This window comes from Moschus berezovskii, chromosome 11 (genome assembly GCF_049115385.1).
Source record: "Moschus berezovskii isolate FMDL1 chromosome 11, NW_MosBer_1.0, whole genome shotgun sequence".
Lineage (NCBI taxonomy): Eukaryota > Metazoa > Chordata > Mammalia > Artiodactyla > Moschidae > Moschus > Moschus berezovskii.
In genome coordinates this window covers 35,144,512-35,169,006 of record NC_142470.1, presented here as the reverse complement: position 1 = coordinate 35,169,006, position 24,495 = coordinate 35,144,512, and the positions used below count along the sequence as shown (strand labels likewise).

The following is a 24,495-nucleotide window of genomic DNA, read 5'->3' as shown; positions in this document are numbered from 1 at the left end:
GAGAGAGCTTTCCTGATGGTCAATTCTCAATTAGCCCCTCACCAGGTCAGTTTCCTTTCATTTCCTTTCTCAGTGAGTCAAAAAGGAGTTTTGTTTAGTGAATTACGGTATATCCTTAAAGAACAGTATGAAAGTGAAAAGTGAAAGTGAAAGTCACTCAGTCATGTCTGACTCTTTGAGACCCCGTGGACTATAGCCTGTCAGGCTCCTCTGTTCATGGAATTCTCCAAACCAGAATACTGGAGTGGGTTGCCGTTTTCTTCTCCAGGGGATCTTCCTAACCCAGGGATTGAACCCAGGTCTTCTACATTGCAGGCAGATTCTTTACATATGCAACCATTTCAGTGAATCCCTGGAGTTCCAGAGGTTAGGACTCGGTACTTTCACTGCCATGGCCCTGGGTTCAATCACTGATTGGGTTACTAAGATCCTGCAAATCACATGGTCAAAAAACAAACAAAATAAATGAGGTTATAAAAAAAAATATTTAGGATATACGGTTAAGCAAGATAAGTTTTAAGAATTAGAACAAGATGGATGAGGAGAAATTTTCCTACCAGCTATCACAACATACTATAAAGTTGTAATGGTTAATACAGCACAAACTAGCACAAGGACAAGGAGGTTGACTGATCAGGACAGGAAGCCTTGAAATAGATCCATGTATAATGTAAACTTGACATAATAAGAGACAGAGCATTACAGAGCCACAAGCAAAGGATGAGCTTTTCAATAAATGATGCTGGGACAACCTATTATCCATTGGCAGAAAAAAACTATACTCCTATCTTACAATGTATTCTATAGAAAAATAAACTCCTATTTAAAGACCCAAAAAGGAAAACTTTAAAATTCTGAGAAAAAGACATAATAACTTTTGAGTGGGACAGAATTTCCTGAAATGGTTCTTTTCTCTATTACAAATAAACACACACACACACACACACACACACACACAAGAGAACAAATCTAAAAAGGAAAATGTTGATGAATGACTTCATTAAATTAAAACTGCTAGATATCAGTAGCACCAAATTAAGAACATAAACCACAAACTAAATGGAGATTATAACATATGTAACCGCTGAAAGATTAGTATCCAAACTACACAAACAACATTTTAAGATCTCTCTCTCTCTCTATATATATATATATATACACACACACACACACACACACACACACATATATAAACAATCCGCTTAAAAGATGGGCAAGTGAAAGCCGCTCAGTCGTGTCTTATTCTTTGTGACGCCATGGACTATAGCCTGTCAGGCTCCTCTGTCCATGGAGTTCTCCAGTCCAGAATACTGGAGTGGGTAACCATTTCCTTCTCCAGGGGATCCTCCCAACCCAGGGATCGAACCCAGGTCTCCCACATTGCAGGCGCATTCTTTACCACCTGAGCCACCAGGGAAGCCCAAAAGATGAGCAAGGGTTTCCCAAAAGAAGAAATCAATGAAAAGATTCTTCACTACACTAGTAATCAGGGAAATACAAATAAAAGCATAAGGAGATACCACTTCACATCCATCAGCTTCACAAAAAATTAAGTCTGACAACACAGAGTGTTGTGAAGGCTATAGAAAAACGAGAACTCTCATTCATTTCTGGTGGAAATTGATACAATCCGGCAATATCTAATGGAATAAAATACCATATACCCTGCTGCTGCTGCTCAGTCACTTCAGTCGTGTCCGACTCTGTGCGACCCCATAGACGGAAGCCCACCAGGCTCCCCCGTCCCTGGGATTCTCCAGGCAAGAACACTGGAGTGGGTTGCCATTTCCTTCTCCAATGTGTGAAAGTGAAAAGTGAAAGTGAAGTCGCTCAGTCGTGTCCGACCCTTAGCGACCCCACGGACTGCAGCCTACCAGGCTCCTCCATCCATGGGATTTTCCAGGCAAGAGTACTGGAGTGGTTTGCCATTGCCTTCTCCGACCATATACCCTAAAAGCTGGCAATTCCATTTCTAGGAATATACCCTTAAGGGGTAGCTTCCAGACTTTTTTGATCATCACACACATTTTATACTGTGACCCAGTTCAAGCATACAACTCAAAGGAAAATTCACAAAATGCTGCTTATTCTTATTAAGTGTGACACATTCTGATAGTTCCATTCTCTTCTCATTCAGTTTTTAAATGTTGGGGTGACTCATTCCACTGATTTTTACAACCAAAAATGGGTAAACATACCCAATTCAAAAACCTTTGCCCCAGAAAATAATCTCAAAATATCTTCTTGAGCAAAGGTGGGACAATGTTCATCATGGCTTGCTTTGTCAAAAGAAATTTAAAATAACATACAAGTCAGTCAGCATGAGAGTGAATTAAAAAATTGGAGGCATATTCAGACAATGGACTATGATACAGCAGTGCAATGAAAGAATGAGGACCATTAAATACAATTATCAATAAATCTGATGAATTTAATACTAAGCAAACCAAGCAAGTTGCAGAAGAATACATCCAGTATGGTATCATCTGCATAAACTTTTTAAACATATAAGATAATACTACATATTATTTAGGGATACACATATACATAATGAATAAAGTATAAAAACATGCACAGGGAAAAAGGAAAAAGATCACAGAAGAGTATGAAAAAGCAAGTAAAATGGAAAGACCAAGTGAATAGCTAGATAGTTAAACTGTCAAAAGTTGCCCATCTTCAGAATTAAACTACTGCCTCTCAGGGAAGCTTCCCTGGTGGCTCAGATGGTAAAGAATCTGCCTGCAATGCAAGAGAACTGGGTTCGATCCCTGGGTTGGCAAGATCCCCTGGAGGAGGGAATGGCTACCCACTTTGGTATTCTTGCCTGGAGAATTCCATGGACAGAGGAACCTGGAGGTCGCAAAGAGTTAGATATGACTGAGCGACTAACACTTTCTCGGGGCAGCAACTTCCTTCTAGACATGAGGCTGAAGAGAGAGGCTCAACATGCCAGCTAGAGACTAAAGCAGCCAATCTGAGATCAGTCTTCAAAGCCGACAGCACTCATCTTTCAAAACTGTTCCATTTAGTAATTAACTACACTGAGTATCTATTTTTAACTAAGTAATGAAATTCAGAACATGGACCCAAAAAATGCAACAGGTAGTTGTGGGTGGATGAGATGTCATAGCAGATGCCCCAAACACAGCCATGTGCCAGTAAGGTTGATTCACTGTGATGTGCTGAAAAAAGATATTAAGGCTCAGCTGCCACAGGTTGCGGTGAGCCCTCCCCTGCTTTCCTCTCAGGCATTATTCCAGGATGTGGAACACTTAGACATCTTAGAGATTAGCAAATCACTAAAAAAAGACAAAATTTGGCATCTTGCTTGTGATCAAATTACCATAGGGCAAAGAGCTAATAAACATTCAGCAGGCTCATGGAATAATTCCCTAACATTAAAAATTCAGCCCCTCCAGGTCTCAATACAAATTCCACCTAGAAAAGTAAACCCAGTACTGTAACACAGTTGACCGTAATCTCTAAAACCAACTCATTTGTCAGGGAATGTCATTCAAAAGGATTATGCATAACAGAATTTAAGCGATCAACTCTCAGACCAACAAACAAGTTCTGAACCACAAGTCCAAACTACTCTGATCCCCAAACAGAGCAATTTCTCTGGGAAAACAGCTAATGCATTCATTCACTCAACCTTTACTTACTACACTAGAAAGACACCATGGTAGAACTCACACAGGCATTCAGTTCAGTTCAGCTCAGTCATTCAGTCGTGTCCGACTCTTTGCGACCCCATGAATCGCAGCACGCCAGGCCTCCCTGTCCATCACCAACTCCCAGAGTCCACCCAAACCCATGTCCACTGAGTCAGTGATGCCATCCAGCCATCTCATCCTTTGTTGTCCCCTTCTCCTCCTGCCCTCAATCTTTCCCAGCATCAGGGTCTTTTCCATTGAGTCAGCTCTTTGCATCAGGTGGCCAAAGTATTGGACTTTCAGCTTCAATATCAGTCCTTCCAATGAACACCCAGGACTGATCTCCTTTAGGATGGATTGGTTGGATCTCCTTGCAGTCCAAGGGACTCTCAAGAGTCTTCTCCAGCACCACAGTTCAAAAGCATCAATTCTTCGGCAATCAGCTTTCTTCACAGTCCAACTCTCACATCCATATATGACCACTGGAAAAACCATAGCTTTGACTAGACAGACCTTTGCTGACAAAGTAATATCTCTGCTTTTTAATATACTGTCTAGGTTGGTCATAACTTTCCAAGGAGTAAGCATCTTTTAATTTCATGGCTACAATCACCATCTGCAGTGATTCTGGAGCCCAAAAAAATAAAGTCTGACACTGTTTCCACTGTTTCCCCATCTACTTGCCATGAAGTGATGGGACCAGATGCCACGATCTTAGTTTTCTGAATGTTGAGCTTTAAGCGAACTTTTTCACTCTCCTCTTTCACTTTCATCAAGAGGCTCTTTAGTTCTTCTTCACTTTCTGCCATAAGGTTGGTGTCATCTGCATATCTGAGGTTATTGATATTTCTCCTGGCAGTCTTGAGTCCAGCTTGTGCTTCTTCCAGCCTAGTGCTTCTCGTGATGTACTCTACATATAAGTTAAATATACAAGGTGACAATATACAGCCTTGACGTATTCCTTTTCCTATTTGGAACCAATCTGTTGTTCCATGTCCAGTTCTAACTGATGCTTCCTGACCTGCATACAGGTTTCTCAAGGCATAAAAATATTTTTTGTTTTTATACAGAGGGATAAAAATATTTTATACAAGAATCCTGTCCTTAATACTGACAGCCTAGCAATGGAGTTTGGAAACACACATAATCTTACATAAGGTAGAGAGATTTAGTTGCCATAAAAAAAAAAAAAAGTGAATTGATATTTTAAAAAAACTTACTTTGCATAGAGTCTTGCCTATCTAGTCCTTCTGTGAGTCAGACCTAGAATACAGAAATGCTGGTACCTCATCTCTTCAAGGGCAAGTAGCTATATATGGTAACAATATTGGCTCTTGTGATCTATAAATATCGTCTCCTCATTTTAAACATTTGACTTAAAAGAAATTCCAAACATGGATCCCAATTCTCATAACTGACTAAAAAGTGAAAGTGTATGTCACTCAGTCGTGTCCAACTCTCTGTGACTCCATGGACTCTAGCACTCCAGGCTCCTCTGTCTATGGAATTCTCCAGGCAAGAATACTGGAGTGAGTAGCCATTTTCTTCTCCAGGGGATCTTCCAGACACAAGGATTGAACCCGGATCTCCTGCATTGCAGGTAGATTCTTTACCGTTTGAGATACCAGACGGCTGCTGGTCTAAAAGAAAGGGAAATGCCAAAGGCAACACACCAAAAAAAAAAGTTATTTTCTCTAACTCTGTTTTGCTATAGAAATAGGAATTCATACTTTGGTTGAAACACTGAGGAAAGAATTGTTAATGAGCTTCAAAAGAACTTTCATGAATCTTTCAGTTAAGTGCTACATAAAAGGTATCAATAATGCTCTACATTAATAAGGCTTTTCACATCATTTTATCTGTAGCGGGTTTGTTAATGTGGATAGAGAAAATTTTATTCCTTTTCTAAATCTAAAGAAAGTAAACTCTATAAATACTACAAGTCATTAAACACTCTTTCAAGCATTTTTCACAGAGTTAGTCCAGACAGGGCCAGGTCTAATCGATTCATTTCAAATTAATCATCAGATCCACTATTTGCACCTAAACGCTCAACTAAACATTCACGAATTTGGGAGCACCAAAGAGGGAGTCTACAAAGAAAAAGTAAAGTGACTTTATCTGGATGAATTCAACTGTTCTCTCAGGATACCAACAAAAGAGTAGGAAGTTCAGGTTTATGTGTTTATATCATCTGACATAAACCAGTTCCCAGTCCTCTGCCATCAGTCCTGTCATGTCTTCAATATCCCTGAAAAGAATATTTATGACAAACTAAAGAAGAAAGATCTTCTTCCATGTCCTATCCATTCAAGCCAGTAAACAACCCTGGGTACACAGGTTTGTCTTTTTAATGACAACTTTAATGAGAGATAATTCATAAACCATAAAATTCACCTTTATAGGTGCATAAATCAGTCATTTTTAGTATATTTAGAGAGTCGTGTAACCATTACCACTAATTTTAGAACATTTTCATCACCTCAAAAAGAAACCCCATACACACTGATTACTTAAAAAGCATCCTACCATTCCAATGAAATTTCCAACTAACCTGGTCTTCTCTATCTTACTTATATCCAGGTCTTCAGCTTAGTCAGAAAATAGCAATATTTGCATAAAGTAAAAATAAAAGAACTTTTAAAAGAAGAGCTAAATCAAGAATGTAGTATCTCTAGTAAGAAAATGTTCAAAAAATGATGGGGATATGCTCAAAAGACAACTTGACAGAGCTCCCAATGACAAAGGCGAGAACAACAGAACAAAAAAATAAAATAAATGAACACAGTTCATTGAGGATCATGACTCAAAGAATAAAATAAATGCCTCAAAATTCATACTGATATAAATAAATAAATAATTGGCAGGCAAGGGGTAATGCTTCTTTACAGAAGAATTAAATGACTAAGTGTAGGAGGAAAAGGGAAATTAAAAATCACTCTTATCCAAGAACCACAGTAACAATTATTGCAGGCAAGAACCATTAATGGAGGTTGAAATTAATGGACAAAAGATGAGAAACAGAACATCTGCACAATGTCAAACACATTGTACAATGTACTTGCTAATTACAAAGGGAAAATCAGTTTCACAGTGGCAAAACCTGATACAATCTTAATGATGTACTGAAAATCATACATCCCTTCTGTAATACTGAGGGGGATATCAGAGTGAGTATTTCGCACTCTGTAAGGGAAAACATTAGACAAACCCATATTGAGCAATATTTTACAAAGTAACTAACCAATGCTATCTTTAAAAGCTTCAAAATCATGGAAGACAATGAAAGACAAGAACCATCACAGATTTGGAAGAGAAGCTAGAAACGACAACTAAATGCAATGTGTATCATGGATTGGATTCTGGACCAAAAAAGGACATTAACAGGAAAATTGGTAAAATTCAAATAAGACTTATAGAACAATTATCAGCATGTAACAGCATTAATTTTCTGTAGCATTTTTGTAACTATTCTTTAAGTAAATCTATTTCAAAATAAAAAGTTGGGTTTTTTTAATGCAACATTTCTAGGCATGAGATATTACTGTTTCAACTCCATTGTGAAAAATGACTCATTTTGGCCTAGCAATTATAATTTTTCTACTAGGAGAGACTATCAAATAATGTCAGATTCACAATCTCAAATCCCAACTCTTACAGTGCATACTGAATTGCAGAACACAGAAAAAGAAAACAAGTCAATGATGAAAAACCACATGGCACACTGTTAACAAAGAGATATGCCTTAATCACACACAAACACACACACACACACCATTCTGATCATAAAGCAATGGCCCACAGCACAACTAAATAACCTGAAACATAAGAACTGGACAAAATCAACTTAACACATGATAAGGGCATGACTTGATGAATTTCTGTGGTGTTCAACTGTTACAAGCCTGGTGAGAAAGGTCTGTTATGAGGAAATGGATGAATTGGTTCTGGTACATACCCCGATTTCAAGTCAGTTATCCTCAAACAGTTTGTAGCATCCAGTCCCACTTTCCCATTACGGACCACGCTAGATATGAACGGGGAGAGCATTGGAGAAATTCTGTTCAAGGCCACTTCTGGAGACATTTTAACTTGCCTTGCAAATCACCACTGAAAGAAGAAGGAAAGAATGATGATCAGAATATCCAAAGGAACTAGATATAACAATCTTCCTGGAAACTGGTGCAGTACACAGAAGTGTCTCCTGCTTGATACCTCATCTCCTATCTTATGGTAGCCTCTTGCAGTGACCCTCCAAAAGAGCCTATCTCACTATTGCTTGCCTACTTAAGACAGACTTTTCAGGAGGAGCAGCAAATCCTGAAATCTAACTCCTCCCCCTTTTCAAGGCCAGTTTCTATGCTGCCACATTCTACTTAAACACTGCCCTACTCTGTCTTACAACTGGCAGGTCCTTCCTTCTCAAGAAGGGTTTACTGACAATCCTCTCCCCCGGCAGACAAAACACACACACTGCTAGATTAGGAGTCCCCCCGACCTGTGTCCCCACAAAGAGTAAGAACTTGATTGATAAAACTGCAAAATTTCAGAAGAAGCAAACCTACTTGCAATTATTACTTACAAGTTATTTACTTGCAGGTGTATTTACTGATATACCTCTCTTTCTTATTTCCCCTCCACAGTATAATTACCTGCTTAGTGATCTCTTCCCTGCAAAACTGTCTTGACTCTCTAGTGTTTAACAGAAGTACCTAGTACACCATAAGCACCAAGAAGCATCTTTTAATAAAGATGAATAAGGAGACAAGAGCTAGAGAAATATTTAGCTATGAAGAAAAGATATTATGTCCTCAAAAAATGTGGTAGAAAATAGCATATCTGAGATGTAGCAAAAATCTACGTAACCATTAAATCATGAAAACACACACCTATCCAGATATTAAGCAGCACATACTATCATAAATCTAAAATTTTTTGACTCTGAGATACTAAGAAATTCTTACACTTGAAAATACAAAAGTAAAACCAATAAATCATCTCTAAATTACTTGGAAACCCATGGGGCTGGAGGAGGGAGTACATGAATTCCTCTTAATAGATTTCTAAATGAAAGCCTCCACTTTCAGAGGTGAATAAGTCAATTTAAATGATCATTTTCTTCCTCAATCTGAAAGGATAATCCCACATCAAAAGCAAATTAATTTCCTGCAAGTTACAATTGCAAGTAAATGATGTGCTCATTCTAGTTTTCATATACTATGCCCTATGAGGATTTAGAGCTCCCTGCTAAATGCTGAAAACTAGTACCCATTTTAAACATTTCAGAGTAGTAATAAAGGGCAAAAAAGTAAATAACATCAACAAATAATAACAAAAAATCCCACTCTGACCCTACATACTGATGACACCCAAAAGTACCTCTGAAGTAGAAAAAGCTTTATACTTTCTTATTCAAGTCATCTTTTCTACAAATATAAAACAAGGTCCTCCTCTGACCACTTAACAGATGGTCTCCTACCACCATTCCAATGTCATCACAAAATAAGAATAAACATCTAATGCACTGTATTATCAGTCAGAAAAATCAAGTACATTTTATAACACTTCATCACTTATAAAGAGCTTCCATAAACATTAGTGCACTTGACCGCCACAATTCTCGATGGTAAGGGAATTAGAATTCCCATTTTACAGATGACATAGATAACTTTTATAGTTTGTCTTTGAATAGTATACTAGACCATATTATCACTTTGAAGTCTATTTTTTTCCTATTTCTGCAACATTTCCACCTTTATTTCTGCTCATTGATGTCACAGTTCTTGAAAGGATGGTTATCTAGATCATATGCAAAACAGAAATACTCATTTTGGAAAAAAGCAAAAGGACCTTACCTTACCTACACTACAAAATTATTCTTCCATGTATTTTCCCACAATACCTATTATTATTTCATCTCTCATTTCTATGAAAAATGGAAACAGAACCAATACATTCTCAAAATCTGAGAATATCAGGCACTATATTACCCATCTCTAGCTGCAATTTCATTTACTTCCCAACAACTACCTTGTCCTCTGTTCAATATTACTGTTCCCATTTCAAAGATAAGAAAACTAATGTTGAGCAAGACTAAGTAACTTACTCAGAGTCACAAACCTAGCAAGCAGAAGGATTGGAATTCAAATCCAGATCTCCCTCAAAGTCCACTATACCTATCTTCTTCTCAAATAAACACCAAAGAGAAAAGCATCAAAGTGAATTTGCTTTTATAAAAGCATACATCTTGTAAAATGAACAAAAAAGTCATGAATTTAGACTAACGGTTGCTTGACAACTAGAAACAAATTAGACTAATGTTGGCCTACTGCTGAAGCTGGCCTAAGTGATTCACTAGGTAAAATGCTAGAGGGAACAAACCTGCTCCAGAAACCAAACTATACTTAAGGTGAGAACACCCCATTCAATTCAGCAACTGTCATGACCTTAGAATGACACCTGAAGGAATGAATTTGTCTTTGTTTCCTGAACAGCCATAATACTATCTTTTGACAGTGCAAGATTTCACGCAGCATTAAAATGTTACAAGCACAGCTGCTGTGACTTCTCTAGACAAGATAGGGGGGGAAAACCTGACTCCAAAATCAAAGGTCACCGAATAGCTAAAATGATAAGTTCTTTGGCTTCTGAGCGGGGTACAGATGGGGGATGATCTCCCAGTAGTATTTTTTACACAACAAAGCACAATAATCGATCCCAGATAGGCAAAAATTTACTGTGGCCTGTTTGCCTTGAAAGCTAGTTGTGAAATTTCTATTCCTGATTTTGACGTGTAATATACAGAAGGAAATGCAGAAATACAATTTTTACAGAGCTTTGCTGCCTCAAGATAGGGTCACATGAGGTACTTCGATGGGCAGTCTGGGGAATACAAACACGTCTAAAGCATCTTCTACCTTCTCGCAATTAAGAAGGGATGACAAACACGGAAACACGTGCCCAGCTTACGTCATGGAACGGAAAGGGGTGGCGTCCTGCTGCGTCACGTCGACGTCATACGGCGCACGAGGGAAGTACACAGGGGAAGTAATTTCTCCAAGGGGCAGCATTCAAGAAAAACAATCAGCTCGAACCCAAAGATTGACCACCCCGCTCTAAAATAGGGCACCTTCTCCCAAATTGTATGATCCCTAGTCAGGCAGGAAAAAGCAAAGAGTTTTGAGCTTAATCAGGAACCAGGGAGCGGGCTAGGTGTGGAGACAGAGCAGCCTCTGGCCTTGGGGGCTCGTTCTTGAGGGGATCAGCGTGACGGGAATGAGTAGGGCATCTTTGGGACAGGGGCCTTCTCTATAGGAAGAAAAGGCGAGCCCTAGGCATTTGTAAAACCACGGTCCTCAGCGCCACCTGTGCAACTCGGGATCCAACCTCCCCGCACCAGCCCCAGTCCAGGTACCTGGAACTTAAGTCGGATCGGTAACCGGCGACTACGTGGGGTACAGGTTACCCGAGCGCGCCCCCGACCGACGCACCAACCTGCGCGCGCACCGCAGGCCGGATGCGTGCGCGTCCCCGGACGCCCCGCCCCGCCCCGCCCCCTCGGCGGCCCTGCAGCCGGGCGGCGTGCGCGTCCCCGGCCGCGTCAGGCCGGGCACTCGGAAGGGCGTCCCCCGAGTGCCTGAAAGTTCCTGCCTCCGCGCCCATCTCCTGCGCTGCGAGCTGTGCGGAGTCTGGAACTCGTAGGATGGCTCTGCGACGAGAGGCTGTGCAGGAAGACAGTTCCTGGAAGAACTGGGGGCAGTTGGTGGATGGGGTTATTTCGGGCATCCAGGTGGGCGACCCACCCGGGCGTCCGGAAGGCCCGCGTCGTTAGGGAACGTGGGAGCGGCGTCTCTGGTTACGGGGTGGGGCAAAGGTTAAAGGGCATCCTCTAGGTTGGACACTGCCGAATCTGAGCAATGGCCGCGTCTGGGGACCCTGGGAGGCAGTGGCAGGAGGAGGTGGCGGAGGCGGCGGTGGTGGTGGTGGGCTCCTGCATGACCGACCTGGTCAGGTTAGTTCGGGACCAGCGCGCAGAGGCTGCGCCTCCAGCGAGGGGCGGACTGTGCTCTCTTCTGTCTGCCTTGACACTAGGGCTTTGGGGATGGAGTGTTGACTTTGAATGTGAGCTGCTGAGTCTGTAAAGAATCTGCCCGCAGCGCGGGAGACCCGGATTCGATCCGTGGATCGGGAAGATCCCCAGGAGAAGGGCGTGTCTACCCACTCCAGTATTTTTGCCTGGAGAATTCCATGGACAGAGGAATCTGGCGAGCTACAGTCTATGGGGTCACAAAGACTCGGACACAACTGAGCGACTAACCCACAGATTTCCCCAGCCCGCCGCGCGTGCATCGATAGGGTAGAAGAGGCAGGTTTGAGTTTGTAAAGGTCATTGTCAGATTGGAAGCTCTAGTTGAACTAGCAGCGCCTTCAAAGACCTGCTGCTAAGTCACTTCAGTCGTGTCCGACTCTGTGCGACCCCATAGACGGCAGCCCACCAGGCTCCCCCGTCCCTGGGATTCTCCAGGCAAGAACACTGGAGTGGGTTGCCATTTCCTTCAAAGACCTACTCCTGTTTTATTGACTAGGCAGCTAAACCTGTTCCCTGGCTAGCCGAGTGACTTTAGCCAAGTCATTTTACTTCCGAGAATGTGCCCACTTAACACGGTTGTTTTGTACACTAAATGGAGGAAAGTGTTTTGAGCTGTAACATTATCCAGGTTGGATATTATACGTGTGAATGTGTAGAAAATGGGTGGAGCCGAGGCCAAAATTTTAGACAGTCATCTTTCACCATATTGATTGTCTGCTTTCTTGCATTTCATATTTACAGCTTATTTTTCAGTATTAGAGTAACCATAGGTTACCTCTGGCAACCCAAATGTGAATCAAATTAAAAACCAATTATATACAACCATTTTAAAAAGTGATTGAATAAACAAAATATGCTAGATGAAAATAGTTGAGTTAGGGCAGTGAGATTGGATGGAGAGATCGTTCCAAGATATCTTTTTTTAAAAAATGGAATCACCTTTTTGATGGTAAAAGTAATGTTTATTTATTTTAAAGAAAAAAAAGAAACATGTTCCAAGAAAATCCTACCATTTAGATTGCTTGAGTTTAATTTTTTTGTGAGTGGCTTTTCAGATATACTGTTATTTTTATATTATAAAAATAAAAAATGATCACATTACAGTAAGACCTTATCTGTCCTGCCATCTTGCCTTTTCAAAGGACAGCTGAGAACCTGGAAATAAATAGAAAGACCTTGGGACCAACAAAATTAGTCACCAAATCCCTGCACTAAACCACCTGTAATTTACTTAAAAACTAGTTTTAGGGTCTTCACATAACTGACTAAATCTTATATTGTTTACAGTGTTTATAAGCTAGGTTGTCAAATTTCCAGACTGAGATTAGAAAGGGGGAGAGACTGCAAGGGGCAGGTAGTAATTACAAAAAAAAACCTGAAAGTGGGGAGAGTGTATCAACAAGCAACAGAAGAATCTTAAATGCCAAGATCCTGGAGAATTCCCTGGAAGTCCAATAGACAGACTCTTGCACTTTCACTGATGTGGGTCTGGGGTTGGAGTCCTGGTTCAGGAACTAAACATCCCACTAGTCATGCAGCTCAGCCAAAAAAAAAAAAAATCCCTAGAGCCTTTATTTTTCCACGAATACTTGAGCTACCTTGTGCCAAGATGAATGTTCTTCGTTTAGTGACATAACAAAGTTCAGTCTAGTTTTGAACATTTGATGAAGAGGCCTACACATCTTTCTCTAGAGCTGGAGTCAGCAACCTTTCTGCAAAGAGCCAGATAATACTTATTTTAGACTTTTTGAGCCACATAGGGTCTAAGGTCCCATATTCCCCCCCCCCACCTTTTTTTTAACATGTACAGAATATAAAAAACTATACCTTACAAACAGCCTGCAGGCCATAGTTTGCCAACTGCTGTCTAGAGCATTACTCTAGTAATTGATGTTATTAGTCATGCTCTTTTCCAGAGAAGGGAATATGGTAATCATTAAATTGTATATAAAAATGGGGCATGAGTTTTACTTTAGATATAGTTTCATCAAATATATTTAAAGTTTAGTTATTCAGTACATAAAGGACTAAAGCTTGAGACATCTGAAATAATTCATTCTTTAGAAAATCCATCTAGCTAAAATTTTACCACACTTCTATAGGGGAAGTAACAGAAGAGAAGGAAAGCTGAACAATTTCCCCATGCACTCTACCTGAATAAGAATGTCAGGGTTAGAATTCAGAGCCCCCTCCTTGTTAAACTAAGTAGAGCTTTCTGTGAAGCTTGACTATTACACATTAAAGATAATTATAGTTACTTTCTAAAATGAATACTCTTCAAACTTTGTGGAGGGGAGGGTCTCAAATGCCCATGTTAGCTTCTGTCAGCATTTAAAAGCTTATTTCAGAGCTAGAGAAATTTAGAGATTATTTATCCCAGTCCTTCACTGTACTTATAGATGAGTACAGTGAGATCCAGATAAGAATCTCTTACTTTGTGTATAATCTTTGATCTTTCTTCTCTTGACCTTTTCTTTATAAGATACCCAGATTTCTATCCTTCACATGAATCGCTAGTAAATTTCCCAGGTGGTGCTGGTGGTAAAGAACCTGCCTTCCAATGCAAGAGATGTAAGAGATGAGGATTCAGTCCCTGGGTCAGGAAGATCCTCTGGAGGAGAGCATGGCAACCCACTCTAGTATTCTTGCCTGGAGAAGCCCATGGACAGAGAAGCCTGGCAGGGGGGTCACAAAAAGTCTGACACAACTCAAGTGACTTTGTGTAAGTGTGCACATGCACACACACACACACACACTCTCTCCCACGATTTTTCTAACAGGCTTCTCATGGTTTCTGATTATTGCTACCTCTGAAGATCTTTACAGAATACCTGAGTATAGGATTTTTATTTATTTTTATTTATTACAGCCTGTGTCTGTAATAAACTTGGGTCCAACTTTGCTTGTATTATTTTTCTATCCCTTCCATAACAAATTTCCAAAAACCTAATGGCTTAAACAGTACAAATTGAATACTGATAATTCTGGAAGTCCAGAAGTCTGATACAGGTCTAACTGAGCTAAAATCAAGTCATTTGTAGAACTGCATTCCATTCTGGAGGCTCTAAGGGAAATCTGTTTTCTTGCTTTTTCTGGCTTCTAGAGGCTGCTCACATTCTGGCTCATGGCCTCTTCAGTTCAGCGACTGGCTCAGTCACTCAGTCATGTTCGACTCTTTGCGACCCCATGGACTGCAGCACACCAGGCTTTCTTGTCCGTCACCAACTCCCAAACCTTGTCCATCGAGTCGGTGATGCCATCCAACCATCTCATCCTCTGTCATCCCCTTCTCCTCCTGCCCTCAATCTTTCCCAGCATCAGGGTCTTTTCCAGTGAGTCAGTTCTTCGCATCAGGTAGCCAGAGTATTGGAGTTTCAGCTTCAGCATCAGTCCTTCCAATGAATATTCAGGACAGATTTCCTATAGGATTGACTGGTTGGATCTCCTTGAAGACTCTCAAGAGTCTTCTCCAATACCACAGTTCAAAAGCATCAATTCTTCTGCACTCAGCTTTCTTTATAGTCCAGCTCTCACATCCATCCATGACTACTGGAAAAACCATAGCTTTGACTAGATGGACCTTTGTTGACTAAGTAATATCTCTGCTTTTTAAGATGCTGTCTAAGCTGGTCATAGCTTTTCTTCCAAGGAGCAAGTGTCTTTTAATTTCATGGCTTCAGTCACCATCTGCAGTGATTTTGGAGCCCCCCAAAATAAAAGTCTCTCACTATTTCCATTGTTTCCCCATCCATATTCAAATCCAGTGATGGTCGGTGAAGTCCTTCTCACATAGCTTCACTCTCACACTCACTCTTCTGCCTCGGTCTTCTACATTTTAAGTACCCTTGTGATTTCATTGGGCCTAAATGGATAATTCAGGATAATTTCCTTATTTTAAGGTAGCTTATTAGCATCCTTAATTCCCCCTTGCCATTTAACATCACATATTCACAAGTTCTGGGGATTAGGATGTAGACATTCTTGAGGTGGGGGTGGGGCATAATTCTGCCTACCACAGTGATTAAAGTCAAAAAATCTTATAATACATAGAGCTTGGAGGACCACTGAAGCCTATCAGTCCATCCTCCACATTTTACAGATGAGGTAATTAAGAGAGGTTAGATGACTCACCCCAAATCATAGAGCCAGTCAGTGGGAACCTGGGTTTCTCAACCTTTATATTTCCATTATATCATTGTACCGCTAACTCTGGCACATATTTATTGCCCTTTTCATCTACAGTTCATTTAAGGGCTTATAGTCTGTGCATTCATTAAGTGTTTACTTTGTAAGTTGGCAAGGAATAGCAACTAAAGATTTATCATTTTCAGGTCTAAAGATAGGATCTCCATTACTGTTTCTTAGTTTCTACCTAAGCTTAACCATAACCAACCTGGACACCCATGCCTATACTGTAGAATCACTTTAGAAATGAAACTACTTCAGTAACTAAGCCCTCTTGGATAGTATCCAAGTCTAACTCACTTTATATATTACATTACTGTGTGCCAGACACTGCTAATGCAATCAATGGGCAGCTTTTTTCATTTCTAATTTCAGTCCACTATGAATAGTAAGCTCTGTGTGCTAATAATTTTTAAAAATCATTAGCTCATCCAGCATGGCAAACAATGAACATTATTTACTACCCACCTGTATTTAATTATTCTCTTCCTTCTTGAACAATCATCTCTGAAGTTCCAAATGGCAAAGATAAGAGAAATCAAGTCTGTTCTTGTAGAAAATTAAGTCGGAGCTCCTCCAAAGACAGATTCCCATGAAAACCCAATAACAGATGAATTTTTTTAGACACTGATTAATCATGCTTTCACTAGTCTTTATTTCTTACGACATGTATCACCCGTTTTTTTAAATTATTCACTCAGCGAATATTTATTGGTTTTATACCGTGTGCCTCTGCACTTCCCTAAGGGCAGAGGATACAGCAATGAAAAACACAGCCAAAGGTCCCTGCCGTTTGGAGCTTACATTCTAGTGGCAGAAACAAACACTATCAGTAGAAATAAGTAAAATTCGCAGCCTATTACAGAAATGCTAAGGAGGAAAATAAAGCATGAAACGGGGGTGGAAATAGTCATTTTAGATCATTAGCCACAGAAAGCCTCAACGAGAAAGTGATTTGAGTAAAGACCTACCAAAAGAAAGGAAGCAAGCCATACAGATCACCAGAGAAAGAGCACCCTGCACAGGCTCAGTGAACTACCAGGAGTCCAGTGTAGCTGAAGGAGAAAATAAGGGAGAGTAGAAGATAACTGATGGTTAAAGGCCAGTGGGCCCTACCCTGGATGAAATGAAAAGCCATTGGAGGGTTTGAGCAGACAAGTGACATGATATAACCCATAAGAACAGAAACAGGGAGACCAGTTAATTGTCCAGGCAAGAAATGATGGTAGTTTAAACAGTGCAAGTGGGGAGAAGTGAGCATCTTCTGATTATATTTTAAAGGTAGAGCTGACAGGATTTGCGGAGGAATACGAAACAGGTCAAGGATTACCCCCCTGTTCTATGCCCTCTGCAAGTGGAAGGGGAAACTGACATGTGCTGAGATGGTGATAGAGCAAATTGCATAGGGAGAGGGCAGTATTAACAGCTCAGGCTGGATGTGTGAGACTTAAGGTGCCTGTCAGACATCCAGCTGAAGTGGTCAAGAAGACAGATATATGAGTTTGGAGTTCAGAGGAAAGATTGAGCTGGAGATATAAATTTGAGAGTCATCAGTGTATAGATGGTATTTAAAGCCATGAGACAAGATGAGATCACCCAGGTCTGTGCTCCTGGGGCACTCCAACATTGAGAGGATCTGTTTTACATAATTTACCTCCTGTCTCCCAGTCTATCTGTACCCCTAAAACTTGCTTGGAGACAAGTTTAATACAAACCCATGTTTACATTTCCATGGCAATAGACTATGATGTCAACTAAAACCCTATGTTATCCTTTTACATGCTCCAATTAAAAGTGATGGCTGGAGAGATAAGGCTCATGTTCAACCAAGCATCTAAATTTAATCCTTGGCAAGTCAGGAAATGATTGCTTAATTCTCAAAAGATTTTAATTGGATGGTGGCAGAAGTGAATTTAGAAGCTTTTTAGATCCAAAATGGATGAAATGCTGGACCTCGATTACAAAAAAAAAAAAAAAGGCTAAAATTTTATATTATACCTAGAAAAGGTTATATGTGTTTGGCGAATTATAATACCTTCTAACCTGCCTTCCACAAAAGCTTCTTGACTTGTATTCAGAACAGAAAGATCTCCCTAGCAGTCACATTTTCAGGAAAGTAAAAGCCAAAGTAATGTTGGTCCAAGAAGTATCATGCATTCCCAATATGAGAAGAATATCATATCATCGTTATTCTTCCTGCTCCTTAATTTGGATTGAAAGTTGCTTATCAGTTACAAATCAATTTTTCAATTAATATTTCATTGAACATGTTTCTGTCAACTGAATTCTCTAAATTCAAAAGCAGTTATGCATGGGAAATTTGCTAATTTTGGTCCCTTCAAAGAAAATATATGTTAAAAGGTAAATTGTGTGTGACAAAGAAAGAGCACCTATTGCTTGGTGTTATTATACTTTGGGATTTCCCTGGTAGCTCAGTTGGTAAAGAATCAGCCTGCAATGCAGGAGACCTTGGTTTGATTCCTGGGTCTGGAAGATCCCCTGGAGAAGGGACAAGCTACCCACTCAGTATTCTTGGGCTTCCCTTGTGGCTCAGCTGGTAAAGAATCCACCTGCAATGCAGGAGACCTGGATTCGATCCCTGGGTTGGAAAGATTCCCCTGGAGAAGGGAAAGGCTACCCACTCCAGTATTCTGGCCAAGAGAATTCCATGGACTGTATAGTCCATGAGGCCGCAAAGAGTCGGACACGACTAAGTGACTTTCACTTAGCGATCCATTCCTTGGCCAGCTCTTCATGCCGTAGTATCTGCATGGTGGGGAGAGCACGGTGAGGTGGGCTTTGTGATGAATGTGCTCCAGTATTTTGATTACTTTTTTTAATATTGAAATGCCGAGACTGTGCTAAGTGCTGGGGATACTGCAATTGGTGTAACATGGCCATAGTGTAACAAGTTCCTGAAGAACTTACAGACCAAAGAAGTAGGCAGACACAGGGACAGATCACTGTAGTATGATGTGCTCAGTACTTGCAGGTTCTGTGGGAGCACAGAGGAATGTCCTGGATAAGATGTCTCCCCAGCCAAGTCTTGAAAAGGGAGAAATCCTGGCCAGTTGGGATGGTCACACAGGAGCAGAGTCATGGCTGTGGGTATGCATGGGTGTGCCAGGGACAGCAGCCACTGGGTCTTTTCACTGTACACTGAGCATCACATAAAAGGTGTCAATGAAAGGCCCTATCAGCCATGCTAAGGTGCTTGGGTCTTATTTTATAGGCTCTGAGAGCCAGTGAAGGATTCAAAGCATAGAAATGACAGGGTCAGGTTTGCATTTCACTTAGCTTGCTCAGTGCCACAGCTTGCTCAGTGCCAAAGGCAGATGTAAAAAAAGGCAATGTTTGGAAGTCATCAAAGATATTGTCCTTCAAGACAGAGAGACCCAAGGAAAAGCAGTGGTCTTCACAAGAGTTGATGGGGGCCTTAACTAAGACAGTAGTGAGAAGTAAAGAAGATGAAAAAAGTTAAATATTTGGGGAGTAAAAGACTTCAAAACATCTGTTAAGTAAAATGGGCATGATTCAAGCTTCTTTATAAGCAAACCCTGTTAGCTTTCCCACACTGACAAGACCTGGAAAGTGGAGTTCTTAGAAAGAATTGCACTTCGTGGAACGAAAGAATTCTATGTTTCATACCTTTTAGCAGGGAAAAAGATTCTATTCCTTAAAAAATCAAAGTAAGTGTTATCAAGTAACTATAAGGCAGTCAAATCCCCTGGTGGCAGGGAGTAGGGGGGCAGGGGGTGGGAGGGAGTGAATCCTAAATTTGGCTTTGAGATTTAAGAAAAAAACACTGATGTGCTTTTATAATTATAATGGCGAAATTAATGACAAAGTGGGCTCAGGAAATTCACAACTGCTTATTGGAGATAATGAAACTAAGATAGTAAATATACTAATACTTTTAAAAACACAGAAACTATACAAACTCAACTACCCATGTAACAAAGATATTTGTAATGTAGCAAAAGTGTGGTTTGGAAACTTAAATACCACGAAACTAGAGACTTTGAGTCAGTTCTTTTTTGTCTGCCACCCTGTTCATTTTAATTATTGGAAACAAGACTTGGGAAGACTTCAGTGATCTGGCCCCAACCTGTAAAGGTTGGAGCCAGGATTAAAATTTACCTCTCTTTTAAAGTGAAAGTGAAATCGCTCAGTCATGTACGACCCTTCGAGACCCGATAGACTGCAGCCTACCAGGATCCTCCATCCTTGGGATTCTCCAGGCAAGAGTACTGGAGTGGGTTGCCATTGCCTTCTCCATGACTCTCAGATACTAACACATTATCGTGAAAGTTAGAGTAGCATTTCAGCAGTTTAACATATATTTGCAAGAGATAAGGAGTTCAAAATGCTACTAGGGAACAGTTTCCTTGCAAGGAAGAAAAAGTAAATAATGCAATTACCTATATCAAAGGGCTTTTATAATTATAATGGAGAAATTATTGTCCTGTAGAGGGTTTTTTTTCTTCCAATTTTTAAAATTATGTTAAAATACACTAGACATAAAATTATTTTAACGACTTTTAAGTGTACAATTCAGTGGTGTCAAGCACATTCAACCATGATCACCATCCATCTCCAAAACTTATTTTTTTAAGTTATAGGAAAATCACAATATTTTATTTCCTCTGGCCTAAAGCAGTCTTTGCCACCCTAGCTGGGACAATTTTAAAATAGTTTAAAAATCGACCCGCCCTACCTGGTTGATTTCCTCCAGCTATACAGAGAGTCCCCCTTGGGTTTTTTTGGATTACTTTCTGATAATTTTAATATGTATCAGGGTTGAGAACCACTAACTCAAAAAGTCCATAATTAAAAACTATTCATCTTCCCAAACCTAAACTTTGTACTCATTTAAATAATAACTCCATCGCCTCTCCCCACCCCAGCCCCTGGCAGCCACCATTCTACTTTTCTTTATGAATTCGACTTTTCTATGTACCTCATGAATGACAAATACAGTATTTGTCATTTTCTGACTGACTTATTTCACTTAGCATGACATCTTTAAGGTTTATCTATGTTTTAGCAAGTGTCAGAATTTCCTTCCTTTGTAAGGCTGAATAATATTCCAGTAGACACCACATTTTGTTTATCCATTCATCCATCGATGGACACTGCATTACTTCCAGTTTGGCTATTGTAAATAATACTACTATGAAACATAGCTGTTGAAATATCTGTTCCAAGTCCTTTGTTTTCACTTCTTTTGGGTACATACGTGGAAGTGCTGGATCATATGGTATTTCTGTTCAATTTTTTGAGGAACCATATTATTTTCTATAGCAATTGTACTTTTCCTCTCCTATCTTGTATTTCTTTTTAAACTGCCCACTTTTCATCTTACCTGTTTAAGCCTCCTTTTTCTATCCTAGTTTATAAAATCTGGGTAAGATTTTTTTTCTTTTGTCTCTTATTTTTAGCTCCTGCCTAGTTCAGTTCAGTTCAGTGCAGTCATTCAATCGTGTCCGACTCTTTGCGACCCCATGAGCTGCAGCACGCCAGGCCTCCCTATCCATCACCAACTCCCGGAGCCTACCCAAACTCATGTCCATTGCGTCGGTGATGCCATCCAACCATCTCATCCTCTGTCGTCCCCATCTACTCCGGCCCTCAATCTTTCCCAGCATCAGGGTCTTTTTCAAATGAATCAGCTCTTTGCATCAGGTGGCCAAAGTATTGGAGTTTCAGCATCAGCATGTCCTTCCAATGAACACCCAGGATTGATCTCCTTTAAATTGGACTGGTTGGATCTCCTTGCAGTCCAAGGGACTCTCAAGAGTCTTCTCCAACACCACAGTTCAAAAGCATCAATTCTTCAGTGAAAGCTTTCTTTATAGTCCAACTTTCACATCCATACATGACTACTGGAAAAACCATAGCCTTGACTAGATGGACCTTTGTTGACAAAGTAATATCTCTGCTTTCTAATATGCTGTCTAGGTTGGTCATAACTTTCCTTCCAAGGAGTAAGTGTCTTTTAATTTCATGGCTGCAATCAGCATCCACAGTGATTTTGGAGCCCAAAAAAATAAAATCAGCCACAGTTTCCCCATCTATTTGCCATGAAGTGATGGGACTGGATGCTATGATCTTCGTTTTCTGAATGTTGAGCTTTAAGCCAACTTTTTCACTCTCCTCTTTCACTTTCATCAAGAGGCTCTTTAGTTCCTCTTCACTTTCTGCCATAAGGGTGGTGTCATCTGCATATCTGAGGTTATTGATATTTCTCCCAGCAATCTTGATTCCAGCTTGTGCTTCTTCCAGCCCAGCGTTTCTCATGATGTACTCTGCATATAAGTTAAATAAGCAGGGTGACAATATACAGCCTTGACATACTCCTTTTCCTATTTGGAACCAGTCTGTTGTTCCATGTCCAGTTCTAACTGGTTCTTCCTGACCTGCATATAGGTTTCTCAAGAGGCAGTAATCCCTCTTTTATGGCCTAGAAGCTCAACATTCAGAAAACAAAGATCATGGCATCTGGTCCCATCACTTCATGGGAAATAGATGGAAAAACAGTGGGAACAGTGTCAGACTTTATTTTTTGGGGCTCCAAAATCACTGTGGATGCTGATTGCAGCCATGAAATTAAAAGACACTTACTCCTTGGAAGGAAAGTTATGACCAACCTAGACAGCATATTAAAAAGCAGAGATGTTACTTTGCCAACAAAGGTCTGTCTAGTCAAGGCTATGGTTTTTCCAGTGGTCATGTATGGATGTGAGAGTTGGACTGTGAAGAAAGCTGATCGCCGAAGAATTGATGCTTTTGAACTGTGGTGCTGGAGAAGACTCTTGAGAGTCCCTTGGACTGCAAGGAGATCCAACCAGTCCATTCTAAAGGAGATCAATCCTGGGTGTTCATTGGAAGGACTGATGCTAAAGCTGAAACTCCAATACTTTGGCCACTTCATGCGACAAGTTGACTCTCTTGAAAAGACTCTGATGCTGGAAGGATTGGGGGCGGGAGGAGAAGGGGACGACAGAGAATGAGATGGCTGGATGGCATCACCGACTCTATGGACATGAGTTTGAGTGAACTCCAGGAGTTGGTGATGGACAGGGAGGCCTGGCGTGCTGTGATTCATGGGGTCGCAAAGAGTCGGACACAACTGAGCGACTGAACTGAACTGAACTGATGCAATTATGTATCTCCCTTGTGCATACATACATGTTACAAGTATATGCTTGGTGGGGGAGGGGGTGTCTGTGCAGAAAAGGAGCTCAGTAAACCTCACACCTTCTCCACTAGCCCCACGCTCAGCAATAGCATGGTTTCACCACTGTATTACTTGAAGATACAGTGTCCTAAATTTATATCTGTAAGTTGATCTTTTTGCTTTGATAAACTTCTTTAAACTCTTATCTTTTGGACTTGTTTCCTTTTCCTTAGGAAGATTCCTAGATGTAGAATCTCTAGATCAAGGGAAATAACATTTTTGTAATATATTGCCAATTTGCCTTCATAAAAAGTGTTCTGAATACACTCCCACCAGCAATGTGAGAAACACATATTTCATAGAAAACTAACCAACACACTGCTGGTTTGAAAGGTGAGAAATGTTCTCTTGTTTTACTACTAGTGAGATTGAGTTTTTTCTCAGATGTTTGTTGGTTTGTATTTCTTCTTTGGAGAAGCCCATCCATGTGTCTTTTGTTCATTATTCTGTTGCCCTCCCTTTGAGATTTTAAATGAGAGTGTTCAGAGGGAAAAAAAAAAATTGTGAGGAGTCTAGTATGAAAGTTCTTTCTCTAGCAAAGGAACTAACAGAGTAAAAGTGAAAGTAGAGCTAAAAAATTTACTCCAGCTAGCATAAGACACTGTGGGAATGAAGAAGAAAAAGGTCTCAACACTGGCTGCCCTTAAAATCAATTAAACTAGACTTCCAGGGATAGGGCCCAGTTATCAACATTTTTTAAAATAAATTCCTCCCATAGATTTTTTTTAAGGTGATCAATAAAGATAGAGAAATATTTAATAACTAAAGTATTCACCTTTATAATTATCTTTGTGACCCCATGGATTGTAGCCCACCAGGTTCCTCCATCCATGGAGATTCTCCAGATAAGAATACTTGAGTGGGTTGCCATTTTCTTCTCCAGGGGATCTTCCCGACCCAGGGATCCAACCTAGGTCTTCTGCATTGCAGGTGGATGCTTTACAGTGAGCTACTAGGGAAGCCAGTTATCTTACTTCTCTTTTTTTGCAGAGAGAAAAAATATGTGTTTATTTTTTAATTGGAAGATAATTGCTTTACAATGTTGTGTTGGTTTCTGCTATACAATAACATGAATCAGCCATAATTATATATGTGTCCCCTCCCTCTTGAGCCTCCCTGCTCCCTCCCATCCTACCACCATAGATTTTTAATGTGCCACCAGGGTAGAGAATAGCGATTAATCAATAAAACCAGAAATTGTGAAGTCATGTGAATGTGGCAAAACACACTCAGTTTTTTGGAGAAATTACCCTTTGAGAGAATGAGAGTAGGGTTATTCCTGACCCTGGGGAGTCATCCTTGGCACAGATGAGCACATCAGTTTT

General features: G+C 40.3%; 2 protein-coding genes across 3 annotated transcripts in view; one reads left to right on the top strand and one right to left on the bottom strand.

The window, feature by feature from the left end:
• BABAM2 (BRISC and BRCA1 A complex member 2) overlaps positions 1–11,200 on the bottom strand; it is a 413,168-nt gene extending 401,968 nt beyond the window's left edge. The window contains exons 1-2 of one of the 2 annotated variants that reach the window (XM_055399169.2): positions 11,071–11,200; positions 7,615–7,766 (exon numbers count right to left, since the gene is read on the bottom strand). In XM_055399169.2, coding sequence (XP_055255144.1) covers positions 7,615–7,742 — 128 coding nt within the window. In that variant the 5' untranslated portion in view covers positions 7,743–7,766; positions 11,071–11,200. The remainder of the gene's footprint in view (positions 1–7,614; positions 7,767–11,070) is intronic. The other variant, XM_055399167.2, reaches the window with a different exon arrangement.
• A 342-nt stretch (positions 11,201–11,542) lies between these two features.
• RBKS (ribokinase) overlaps positions 11,543–24,495 on the top strand; it is a 103,860-nt gene continuing 90,907 nt past the window's right edge. The window contains exon 1 of the mRNA XM_055399170.2: positions 11,543–11,667. Within this exon, the coding sequence (XP_055255145.1) occupies positions 11,573–11,667 (95 nt within the window). The 5' untranslated portion in view covers positions 11,543–11,572. The remainder of the gene's footprint in view (positions 11,668–24,495) is intronic.